This window comes from Metopolophium dirhodum, chromosome 1 (assembly GCF_019925205.1).
Source record: "Metopolophium dirhodum isolate CAU chromosome 1, ASM1992520v1, whole genome shotgun sequence".
Lineage (NCBI taxonomy): Eukaryota > Metazoa > Arthropoda > Insecta > Hemiptera > Aphididae > Metopolophium > Metopolophium dirhodum.
In genome coordinates this window covers 101,715,703-101,729,188 of record NC_083560.1, presented here as the reverse complement: position 1 = coordinate 101,729,188, position 13,486 = coordinate 101,715,703, and the positions used below count along the sequence as shown (strand labels likewise).

The 13,486-nt window shown below is 29.0% G+C and overlaps 1 protein-coding gene across 2 annotated transcripts; it reads left to right on the top strand.

Annotated features, from left to right (window-relative positions):
- Positions 1-418: 418 nt before the first annotated feature.
- LOC132935271 (peroxidase-like) lies at positions 419-13,248 on the top strand. 2 transcript variants are annotated; one of them, XM_061001758.1, is made up of 12 exons: positions 419-745; positions 825-1,720; positions 2,938-3,045; positions 3,123-3,384; positions 3,464-3,690; positions 3,762-3,926; positions 4,002-4,198; positions 4,461-5,023; positions 11,611-11,764; positions 11,886-12,062; positions 12,137-12,326; positions 12,393-13,248. In XM_061001758.1, exons 3-12 carry the CDS (start codon positions 2,955-2,957, stop codon positions 12,581-12,583), a joined length of 2,217 nt encoding a protein of 738 aa, XP_060857741.1. In that variant the 5' UTR covers positions 419-745; positions 825-1,720; positions 2,938-2,954; the 3' UTR covers positions 12,584-13,248. The 2 variants fall into 2 exon arrangements, with proteins under 2 accessions (XP_060857741.1, XP_060857742.1); XM_061001759.1 differs by lacking the exon at positions 419-745 and having other exon boundaries at positions 994-1,012.
- The last annotated feature ends 238 nt before the right edge of the window (positions 13,249-13,486 follow it).

Here is a 13,486-nt window from a genome sequence, read left to right as displayed (position 1 = left end):
ACGAAAAATTTAAATTAAATTACAAACTTGAAACTATACGTCATATAGAACCAAGCGAACATGATATTTTATGACATTTATAATTTTGTGTATATTTTTTTATATTGACAGGTATGTGAATGCTCAATAAGGAATATAATATTATAGGCTATAATATTATATTAGGTACTAATTGCAATTAAAAAGCATACCTATATAGTTGCTGTAATAGTTGGTGGATATATATTTTGAACGTAAATATATATACACGTTATAATTAAAAGGTACTTATAATCGACTTAATTATGAGTCTATATTTAATATTTAATAAATTACACACGACACAAATACGTAGTACATATTAGATCCTTATTATAATGTACTAAATCGGAAATTGTATTATAATATGACTATACATTTTAAAATTTCTTAACATAAATTTTAATTAATATTATATTACATTTTTATATCAATAAAAAATAATTATATATAAGAATATGTCCAATGTTCTGTTGAATAATCTGTGTTAGACCTATGTTTATAATTATGACAATGTGGTATCACCCGTATTAGACAATACACGGTAAACCAACTATACGCCTTACCCTCGTATTCTCTAGTTAATGACATTCTCTAATGTTAATGTACGATGGTATGCGCTTGTCAATTCTTAGTTCGTTCCTATCTAGTTGAAATGACTCAAAGATTACATATACCTTGCCACCTTGGCACTATTCAGTTTAATAAAACTTCATTGACACATATGGTACGTACATCCCGGCGCTGTTCCTATAAAAGGTAAGAACGTAAGAATGACTAAAATAATGTTTAACTTGGGTTTTCAGGTCGGAAACACTTTTATTGTATTAAAACACACATAAATAAAACACTTAGCAAATTCAGATCACCTAGCCCGTACTACGATCGGCGTTTCACATGCAAGTCGTAGCTACGTCCTCGCCGAATCACTCAGCGACACTGGGTGCCGTGCCTGCGCGTACGGCGGTGTTATATAGAAAATGAAATATAGAAGGTGAAATAAATCGTCTTGAATATCTAAAGTCAATTTCCTTTAAATTTATACCTACAAAATTTTAAAATTTTTTAATATTTTATAATAAATAATATATTATAATTGGGTTATATTTCCGTTTCTTATAAGATTTAATATTAAGTCTCATAAATTTGAACGTGGAAATCGGCTCCAAATAATTGATAGGCTAACGTTTTTATTATTCGTTTTATAATAATTAAATGCTCCTGCTCGAACACCATAAATTATATAATACACACACAGCACTACCGTTAAACCGGTTTGTGAATTCCTGATTTCCGATAATAATACAAAACTCGGCGTCTCAGTGTCGCATTCCCCTCGACTAAAATTACAGAGAAAAAACTGGTCACCGCTACTCATGACTCCATGGTTGGGAGGGGGTGGGGGTGGACCCAATACGATCGTCGTTCTCCCGATATCTCAATGGCCGACAGTTGAAACTAACCACAAACATCGGTGCATCGACGACGATTCCACGTGACACCGACTCCACGCGCCAAGATAACAGGCAGACTTCCAGTTATTAAAAGTTATTTAACTCATCGTTAAACGTAATTGGTTAAATAATTGTAATATTCGGATGAGTATTTTCAGTGTTTAACGACACAATTAAAACAAAGTAAATGACACGATAACAGTCAAAAGATAAGAATCTGTACATTAAACAATATAATTCAAGTTATGGTGAGTACCTACCAAACATTTATTTAAAGGTAAATAAGAAGGTTCTCCCTTATAAATTATAACAACATTCATCGTTAAAATTTAAAAATAATATCTGCATTGATATTATATTACCATACATATTTAAATTTTTTTGATACTATAGCGTTCCTTGCTTAATAAAATTGTTTATTTTCAAATATATTTTTTTTAAATGTTCAACTCGTTGATCAAGTGTTAAAATTTAAATCGATTGAATAATTAAGTGTCCAGAAAATATTCGATCACCTATACAATTTTTTTCAAATCCTAAATTCGATTTATCATAATTATTGTAAGTCTAGCTTAATTGCTTATGGTGTGAAGGATCTATAGATAAGGATCATATCAATTTGTGAGTATCATGTGTGGCTGCGTTATCAATAATGTAATGTGTAGTTTTTGATAATTTAATCATAATAATAGTAGGTACTATAATATATTATATAGGTACTATATTATTACAGAGTTTACGTTTTATAATAACATACAATATATGTAATGTATAGTGTAGCCGGTAGTCGTTAATTTATATTACTTTGTTCAATTCGTTATATAATATTCAGTGTAGGTATGGTGTTCAAAATTTATCTTGACTTTTCTTTTGCCCAGAATAAAAATTGTGTTTCGAAGCAGTATATTATCAGGTAGGCAATCTTCCTGTGGTAGACCCCGTGCTGATTTAACTCTAAAGTATCAAATAATACTAAGTTTTATATAATACGGTGGATTAATATAATCAATTATTACATAACCCTAACCTAACCTGACCGTACCTACTAAAATCCGATGAATAAAAAAAACCAAATTTAACCCTTTTTAAACTAGTCTATATCGTTCCCAGAGGTCTAACAAACATTCATTTATATATAAATATATATATATATATATTACCGTAAATGCCCGATCACTGGATAAACCTTTTTGTGCTCAGTAAATGCTGAAGTTCTTAATTTTATTCGGGCTTTTACTAAACACGTTGTGTACATCCTAGGATATACGAATTGACTTAGTATAAGCTGATCAATACACGACACATAACATTTAAGCGATAAGCTACGTAAAATTTATAATTATATATACTTTTACAGAAAAAATTATTTTTGAGTGAATTCTATATAACAGCTCTTTTAATAGGTAAAATATATAAAGTAAAAGTTATAATTGATAATAAAATATATTTTTTTAAATTATTACAGTTCATATAATTAGCAGAATGAGTTCCTCGATATCTATACATCTGTGGATTTGTATTTTGGTATTCTTACCATCATGTTACAGAGGTCGAGCTGAGTTCTACTTTAAAGGTATAAACCATAACTATACCTTCAGTTTTGATTATTTTTCATACGAAAGGATATCAATGATTTAATGTTCTGTATAGATGATGGTTTGATGATAAAAAGAACTGACTGGTACAAACATCTCAAAACCAAAGAATTAGATGATCATATTAAAACATTTGTCAGCGATATTGAGAGACGTGAGGAGGATAAATTATGGTTTGGGTTAAATATGGATATTGGAAGCCCGGAGCATGGACTTTTGATCGATTCTCAGCTTTCCGAAGAACTGTATTCATTATATAGGCATGCTGAAATTGTTTCTGAAGCTTCCTCCTTTATACGCCATAGAGAATGTCAAGAGTATATACAATATAAATCTCATTAAAAAATATATTATTAATATGCATAAATTTAACGACCATTTAAATTAACTTGATAGTGGTGGAGGACAATGTGCCATAGACTTATCGAAAGTGAAACTAGACAAGACATCTTTGGGTAATATTTGTTTGTCCATGTTTTACAACAAAACAGCATGCATCGGGATGAACTTGAAGTATCGTAGTCCTGACGGTTCTTGTAACAACTTGAAACGTTACTACTCGGGAAAAGCAACCACGGCTTATAAACGTTTGCTGTTTAATAACTATATTAACAGTTTTGATAGTAATAATTATAACATTATAATTTACCTTTGTGCGTATCTAACGATGTGTTTTCATTTACTATCCATACAGGAGTTAAGGAAGAGTATTTTTCATCTTACAGACCCAGTCCTAGAAGGCTGAGCGTTGAATTTGTCAAAGAAGAGCACTCACCAGATGACTTCAAAACGATGGCAATGGCGTACTGGACGATTTTTGTAGGCCATGATCTATCTCACACGGCAATGTCTAGAATGCGTAGGATTAACAAAAAACCATATATTATATTGATTGATCGTAATTAATGCATGCAAATTAATGATAAATCCTTAGTGATTAGTAATAAATCCGTGAGCTGCTGTGCAGAAAGACGGTTGCAACTCATGCCTAGAAGCATATACCACGAGTTGTGCTTGCAAGTTATGATACCGGATGGAGATCCATTTTTCCGTAACCCTCATCGTTGTATGCACTACGCGCGTTCGGTGCCAGCTGTGCGTTCCGATTGTACTTTTGGAGTCAGGGAACAAGTAAGAGCCATATAAGATATAAACGTATATTTATAAATATATAAAATTACGTAAATACTTACCAACTTGGTAAATTTATATACTGTCATTATAATTATAATTAAAATTTTAAAAGGGAATCTATCTACAAAATAAGAAACGGTGTCTGTTTGCAGTTGTGCACATTTTTGATACCCCTATTTAGTGTTGAGAACTAACTTTTCAAATTCCCCTATAATCATAGATAATTTCAAATTGAACGTAACATGGTTATTTTTCGCAGATGAACCAAGCTACTCATTATTTAGATGGGTCGATGATATACGGTTCGTCGGCGAAACGGACGTGGTCGTTGAGGACCAACTTGGACGGCCAACTATTGACAAGCATGGGCTGCGATAACAAGAACCATGGCGACCAGCTACAGCCGCAGTATATGCCGCTGGAAGACACAGAATCAATCGCCTGTCAGTATGGCAGCGGCACGTGTTATAGAGCTGGTGACATCCGGGCAAATGCGCTTCCCCAATTGACGGTCATGCACACATTGTGGATGAGGGAACACAACCGGTTGGCCAAACTACTGTCCCACGTCAACCCGCACTGGGACGACGAACGTATTTTTCAGGAGGCCAGGAAAATCGTTACGGCATCCATTCAGCACATAACTTACGCTGAGTGGCTGCCAGCGCTGCTCGGGGAAAACTACACCAGGCGGAACGGGCTTGAGCTGCCGACAAAAGGCTACAGTAACGCGTACAACGAGACCACCGACCCGAGCGTCAGCAACAGCTTTGCGACCGCAATATTACCATTCGCCAATTCCATGTTAAGCGACACCATCAGGTTCGTGCAAACCTGGTATAAATATATTATTATTATTATCGTGTATATGTAGGTTTTTTCGGGTTGAGGATTTGATATACATAAACTATGAACAATTCTAGTAATTTAAAAACATTTAAAATCAGTGTGCAAATGCAAGAACAGGGAGGGGGTCACTGAAAATTACCTGAAAACATAGATTAAATACAACAGATAAAAAAACTTATAATTGAAACTGTCCGTAAAAAGCTCAGTGTGTCAAAATATTTATACAGGGTGCGTCTTATGTCATTGTACGCGGGTTTTTTTTAACGATTATGGATTGATGACATAGGGTTCGTTAAAACGAAAAAATACGTGTTTCTTTATTTTTAACAGGCAATTTTTTTTATAATAATTTCAAAATTGTTAAACACGCAGGTATACCAATAGCAAAATCAATTTAATTTTTTCAAATGACAACTAGTATATTTTTTAATGGATTATGGTAAAGCTTTTTTTTTCTGAAAATGTTGACGGTCAAATCATCAAGTTTGGTTCTCTAGTAGACATTCTTTTCGATAAAGGTAGAAAAACTTATGAGGAATCTTGAATAAAATTTACAAATATTAAATTTAAAGAGAAAAATGTTTATGTATTTCTTACTCAAAATAAATTGCACATTTTGTAGATTTTTACGTATTTTGTCAAAATTTGAACTTTAAATAATTATGAAAATAAATCTTGACAATTTTTTAGTACTTTTCAACTGTCATATATATATATTAAGAACCTTGTTATAAATTTTCAAGCTTTTTGACCCTACAGATAAAATTTTATTGACATTCATAGAAAAAAAAATATCAGTTGTTCTTGCTGTTGTCAGTTATATTATTAAATTTATAATCATTATTAATGGCAATAGTATTCTATATAGTTATTATGTTTTTTCTTTTTTTTTCTTTGTGTCTGCCTTTTGGGGCAGTAAATATGGTTTGATTTTCGACTTCAGTTTCTTGTTCGATGGGAAAGGGAATTTAGTAGGTGTTGGGAATTATCTAGATCATATTATTTGATATAAATTATCTTTTAAAGTATCTAGGTAATTAAATATTAAATATTACGATTTATCTAATGTTTAGCTTAGATAAAAAAAAGGGCTTATCTAGATAAATATTATAGTACCCCTACAAAAATATAAAACCAATGTTATTAAAATTCTAATATAATATAAATTATTTATAAAATTAGAAGAATATATTTCATGTTATTATTGCCAACGACGGTATTACGATCAAGGCTGGTCATTAACGATTTTAAAAGTTAAAGTTAAGTTAAAAAGTTAATTTAATTTTAACTTTTTAACTTAACTAGTTACTTTTGACTTTTTATTAACTTAACTGTTAACTTACTAAATTTCTGTCTTAATTAACCTGAAATTAACGAGTTAATTTTTCATTTTAAGTAGTAAGTTAAGTTAATTATTTTGTTTTTAATTTTATAATATTTCACTATTTCAGTCTATTTCGTTTTCATGTCAAAAAATATGTATCGTAAATTGTTTATAGTTAAAAATATATATATCATTCGAATCTAACTTATATAGACATACTGTATGAAGTATAAACACTATATCCTATAATTTAGTTTTGGGTTGGAAAAAAATTAAGTACACAAGCGTTGTATAAACAAATAAACTTTTTTTTAACTTAATAAAAATTTAACAAAAAGTGTGTATTAACTTTTAACTTAACTGAATTAACTTATAGTCAAATAAATTTTTAATTTTTAACTTTTTGTTATTGATGCATATTAACTTCACTTAACTGAGTTAAATAAAAAATCATTAACTTGCCCAGCCTTGATTACGATAATACGAGAACCTGTGTGTGGGCATCATGCACTATCCATCGTTCTCTAGTCTCTACTAACCATAATGAGCATATTAAAATTAATTAGGTATAGGATTATTTCCCCATCCATTTTAAAAATAAATAAAAAAAAACAATAAAAATAAACGTAAAAATATTATATTTATCTAGATAAATGTATTGTTGTATTTATCTTTATCTAGATAAATTACATTTGTGTCATTTTTATCAAGATAATATTTTGTTAAAATTATCTTATCTTATCTATGTCTTACACTGTGTTTACCCAATTGTGTACTTTTTGAACTTTTTTCCCCCATGCCCACCTCCACCCATAATTAAACCCTGGATCCGCCACTGTGGTGAACTCCAGAATATTAGTTTTGACATTTCGGATAATACATAATAATTAGATATTAAAACGACGTAATAATATAAGAGAAAAAAAGAGTAATAAAGGATAAATCGATTAATATTACTTAACGGGTTAATGGTTTTCAATAATATTATATTATACTAATCCTACATCTTTATTAATTGTTTAAATTATGAAACGCTGCCGGTCGTCCAAACCCGTATATAACATCGCACCAATAATAAACGTAATAAAATAAATGGGTAGCACGCACACGATTGCAGTGCGTCGCTTAAACATGCGTAATACGAATATTGTTCGGACGACGCTTCCGGTCGGCCAAACACTGCTCGTGTGTACATGCGTACATGTATATGCTCCTGGTATCTGAAAGTAAAAACCCAGTTCGCACACGACCATTATTGTAATAGACAAATGTAAAGTAGGTAGTTTATAACTATTTTACTATTTAAAAAATTGCAATATTTTTTAAAAATGTAAAATTAAGAATATTATACAATTAATTTTCTTCATTTAATTAATTTTAGTAGGGGGTGCGATCGTCCTGTCGTCCAAACCACGAGCAACCACTGCGAAACACGATAGACTGTACCAATTTTTCGTTTACCCTTTGCCCAAGGGGTGTAATTTCAATTTTTTTAAAGTTATATGCTAAAAACTATAGGAAGGACAAAAAAAATGTCTTCTGGCCAATATATATTTATATAAAAATAAACGTAACAATATTATATTTATCTAGATAAATGTATTGTTGTATTTATCTTTATCTAGATAAATTACATTTGTGTCATTTTTATCAAGATAATATTTTGTTAAAATTATCTTATCTTATCTATGTCTTACACTGTGTTTAGCCAATTTTGTACTTTTTGAACTTTTTTCCCCCATATATCCTACAACTTCAATTAAATCATAAATGTATGAATATAATATTTAGATATTGTTCTGATATATAATGCATAGTATCTGATTAGTGACTGATGGCGTATAACATATATTGCAAGCACGATAACAGGACACGATGATCCTTGGAATGACCAGGCGTGGGAATGAATTGATAATTAATTAAACAACGTCCTGTGAAATCCACAGATATGTCGATTGACTAGGGGGGAGTGGGAGAGCAGGAGGCCCTATAAAACCAGACCCGAAACGGCCTGTAGATTAGACGTGTGACACCACAGTACAGACGAGCACCTTCACGAAAGACAACTTAACAACTTTGTCGAATTAGACTTAGAATATTTTATGCAGAAGAATTCAATACACAACTTAAACTTTCAACCAGTCTAATTATTTCGTCAACTCTACCTAAGAAATCCTCTACCAACAGTCTTGCTACCTGCAAATTATAAACTAAGCAGTTATCCCAATTGCTAGTTTATAACAATAGTTTAATAATACATTAATTATTAGGGCTCGGATTTTGTAGCAAATGCTTCTTTTGAGGGAAGTGTGATAGAAAGATAATTCTTTTATATAAATACGTTTTGAATCGTTCTGATTTTAATGAAATAAACTTTTTTTTGCTTTTTTTGCTTTTTTCCATAAAATCTGCTTTTTATTGCTTTTCCCCTATTTGGTTATTTTTTCTTGATTTTTATATATTTTTCTTGAAAACTTAGCTTATTTCTATGTATATTATACGTCTTGGACTATATTAGTATTACCAGAAATTATAAAACCAGTGAAAAAACCAATAATAAATATATAAAAAAATAAATAAAATAATAACTGTCGTTATTGTGCCGAAATAGTTTTATCTACAATTATCTATAGTTGTATTTACGACTCAAGGAAAGAGAAAATTATCTGAATTATACCTACGTATTTTTATAGCACGTGCTAATACTTTAGTTGGCTGGTAAATATCAATCGAAAATAAGTGAGGTATAAACGTATAGTGTTCTAAATAATTTCTTTAATCGTCAAAATGCCAAAAGTTAAAAATTAAAATTTAAAATTAAAAAAAATAGGTATTGTGTTAGAAGCAAAACAAAAGTTAGAGGAAGCTAATGGCGAAGTAGAGAAATTGATTTTAGAAAAGTGCAATCATGTTTTTTCAAAAAATAATGGTTAGGCAGAACTTCAAAAAGTCAATAGTATTCATAATGGCACTGCACTAAACGTAAATGTGGAACAGTATGATACAAATGATTTAGTTTATATGAAATATGCACCGATTACATCGGTTGACGTGGACGTTGACGTTTTCTATGTATACAAATATATTAGCACCCAATAGAATGAGTTTCAATGAAAGTAACTTGACTAAATATATGGTTGTGAATTCCTTTTTTAATATTTAATTTTATGTGTAATTGAAATTTGCTTTTTTAGAATTAAATTAATAAATGCTTTTTTGGTTTTTTTAAGGATTTATTTTGCTACAAAATCCGAGCCCTATTAATTATAATATCGCATAACCATATTTGACGATACTTAAGGGGTCTTTACAGCGACATTTGTTGTCTCTGTCTTATAACAACTTATGTTACGCGACAGTTATTTGTATTTTAAAATTGTAAACTGTTTGAACATCTTAAAATATTCATAACTCGCTTTAAAATTAAAATATAATGAAAAACCTATATCATTATCTAGATCTTAACTTTAAATTTCATAAGATCTTATTTTTGAACTAACGGAGATAAACGTGTTCCACTGAGCGTAAAATTTGGTATGTTACGCACTTGTAAAATAGAAAGTATATAAACTAAAAAGAATAAGTATTTGATAATCCTATTTTAGTTTAAATACAGCTACTTTAAGAAAGTATTTAAAATAATTGATCCAAGTTCTTTTTTTGAAAGTATTGAAAATACGTATTTTAGTACTCACTTATAGGTACATAATAAGTATAGTATATAGTATCCATAATAATTGCATCATTGTTATTGGACATTTGGACCAATTATTTACACTGAAACGTTACTATTGTGTTGCATACTATTGTTATCATACAGTATATTTAATTATTCGTTAATGGTTGGTTTCATATGATTATAATATAGGGCATACACTCGTTATCAAATAGTATTGTTATAGACTATAGTTGTTACGCATAGTGTTATAATGCAGTAAAGCACAAACGCCAAATTATATTATGTGACAATTAATATTTAAAAAATAAGATACTTCATGTTTTTGACTATTTGAGTATCTTATAATATAAGGTGGTATAGGTCAGTGGCATAATTATAAATTGTTAATGAGAGTTGGGGAGGGGTCACATAATTTTCGCAACACAAGGCTACATTTATAATATGATCCAGTAAAAATATTTAATATCGTTTTATAGTGAATTCACTAAGTACATAATCGCTATCAACTAGTATATTTTGATTTTGTTCAACAAATATTTAACTAAGCTATTTACGGTTATTTTTAATTGATTGATGTAAATAAATAAATAACTGTTATAATATTATGATTGGCCCCATGTAATTATTCCATAATATTTAGGATTGATTGTGCAAGTGATTGATACATATACTAAACGTTTTATTTTAAAATTATATGCGTGTCTAACTTCGTTAAAGATGTAAACAATCTTTGGATTGTGATTGTTAATGTTTTAATGTAGTGATTACGTTTAAATTTTATTATCCTTCTATGATTTTTCTTCATAACGTTTTTGTTTGATATTATTTTTTATTTTTTTTACCAACCATCACAAATATTTTTTCTATTTGTAATCGCAATACCATTCTTATCAATTAATTTATTAATTATGAATGCTTTATTCATTTTTTACATATTAGGTATAATTTTATTATTCGACGTACCTATAATCGCGGAATCGATATCGCGGGGATTCACGGGCAACGCACGTAACAATGTCACATAATAGGTACGAGGCACTAAACAATAAAATAAGACATAAGCATCTAAATATTATAATGTTTTTATTTAAATTATTTAATTTACTATATGTGTAGACTGTAGGTGGTGTTGTTAAAATGTATATGAATGTTAATGTTATTCCAAAAATAATTTCCATTTTAATTATATTGATACCTACAAGTTATAGTACTATTATAATTTTCCATTTTGGATACCTGATTTAAATATCTATATTTTTTTTAAATATTTTTTTCCGACGAGTAAATTTTAAGTTTAAACATTCCAAGTAATTGTCTAATGGCAACAAGATCTTTATTATAATATACTAAATCGGAAATTGTATTATAATATGACTATACATTTTAAAATGTCTTAACATAAATTTGAATTAATATTATATTACATTTTTATATCAATGACAAATAATTATATATAAGAATATGTCCAATGTTCTGTTGATTAATGTTTCTAAATAGAATCTTCACATATAGCCTACTTATAATTATTAATTTGTATGAACCTACGTTTTTGTTTAGTTTATATACGGAAGGCCGAATGATCAACGCAAGTCTTTCACTAAAGGAACATTACAACCGACCAACTGGTTTACTATTAAATTACATGGATCAGCTTGTCAGAGGGCTATCTACACAGAATACACAAAAAATTGATATGCTATTTACTAAAACGGTAGGTTTTTGAAATACAATCAATATAACGCAATGACATTACATTAGATAATCCTTTTAACAGACTATATTATACGTTTAACTTTTATAATTTAACATTAGTGATTTGAATTTTTTTTCAGCTTACAAATTACTTATACAGTGTTTATCCAAACCACGCGTTTGGAATGGACATCGTCAGCTTGGATATACAACGAACCCGCGATCATGGTATACCAAGCTACACAGAATTTAGAAAATATTGTCGACTAAAAGCTATCAGAAGTGTACAAGATTTATCCAAGATCATGGTTGAAGGCGTAAGTTTAAAAATATATTAAATATTAAATAATGATATAGTACTTAATTTATTCCTGTATATTATAATATTTAGTCAACTGATAGACTATTGAAGCAATACAAACATTGGAGAGATATAGAGCTTTTGGTAGGTGCATTGTTTGAGAAACATGAAGAAGACTCAATGGTTGGCCCAACGATGAGATGTATCATTAGAGAACAGTTTATAAGAACTAGAATGGCAGATAGATATTTTTACGATTTACCAAATATATTCAATGAATGTTAGTATATCTGAAATATTTTTAATGAATGATCCTGATTTTAACTATTTTTTTATAATATTTAAGATCAACTGACAGAAATCAGAAAAGTGACGCTTGCCAGAATCTTTTGTGATAACAGCAATAATGTCACAATGATGCAGAAAAAAGTATTTTTGATACCTGCAATGGCTGATTTGCAACTCTGTAATTCCCAATCAATTCCAAAAATCAACATCAATCACTGGTCAGAGATGGTCGATACATTTAAAAAATAACTTTAAATTTAATAATCAATAATCAGTGGAAGTACCTTCACTGGATGGTTTGTTCCCTCAAGTAACTCAAGCCATTGCATTTAATTTTATTTAAAAAACATACATTAGGCTTATTGTACTTTTTTTTAGTATAGATTGTATAAGTTCTAGATTAAAAAAAATAATCAATAATCAGCCTTTAATCTAACCTTATTTTCATTTTACCTATATAATTTATCTTGTCTTTAATAAATATTTTTAAATTAATTATGAGTCTAAAAGTTGCTATGTTACGCACTTGTAAGACGGAGACAACAAATTTCACTGTAACGGCCCATTATGGCCAAAAAAATAAAAATATTTTTGTCTGTCACAGAAAAATTATAGTCAGGCCAAAATACAAACATGATAAATTTTAGGTATGTATACTCTGCAACACCTCAAATGATGGCTCTGCTTTTGCCCAAATACCGATTTTTATGTTTCACATAAACTACACCATATTAATATGACAATATGAACTACCCACACAGCCTTTGTCAATCAAAAAATTGTATAAATATTAAATTTGATATGGATTTAGATATTTAAATTTAAAAGTTAATGAATTATTGATAAAATATTTTAATTTTTACGCTGTAACCAAAACATTGTAAAGTTATGAATAAATATTGGCTCAACAATATTTAATTTTTAAAGATGATTAAAAATTGAATAAATCTTAAAACTCATAATTTATTATTCAATCTTTATTATTAATATTCTACCTTTATTTTCTATTCATTGAATAAAATATATATTATTTCCAATAGTAATTGGAAATTAAATATATCTTATAATGTAACATTAAATAATTTAACTATATTAATATTTATTTTTTGTTAATAGGTACTCATAATTTATTAAATATTTATAATTATTATT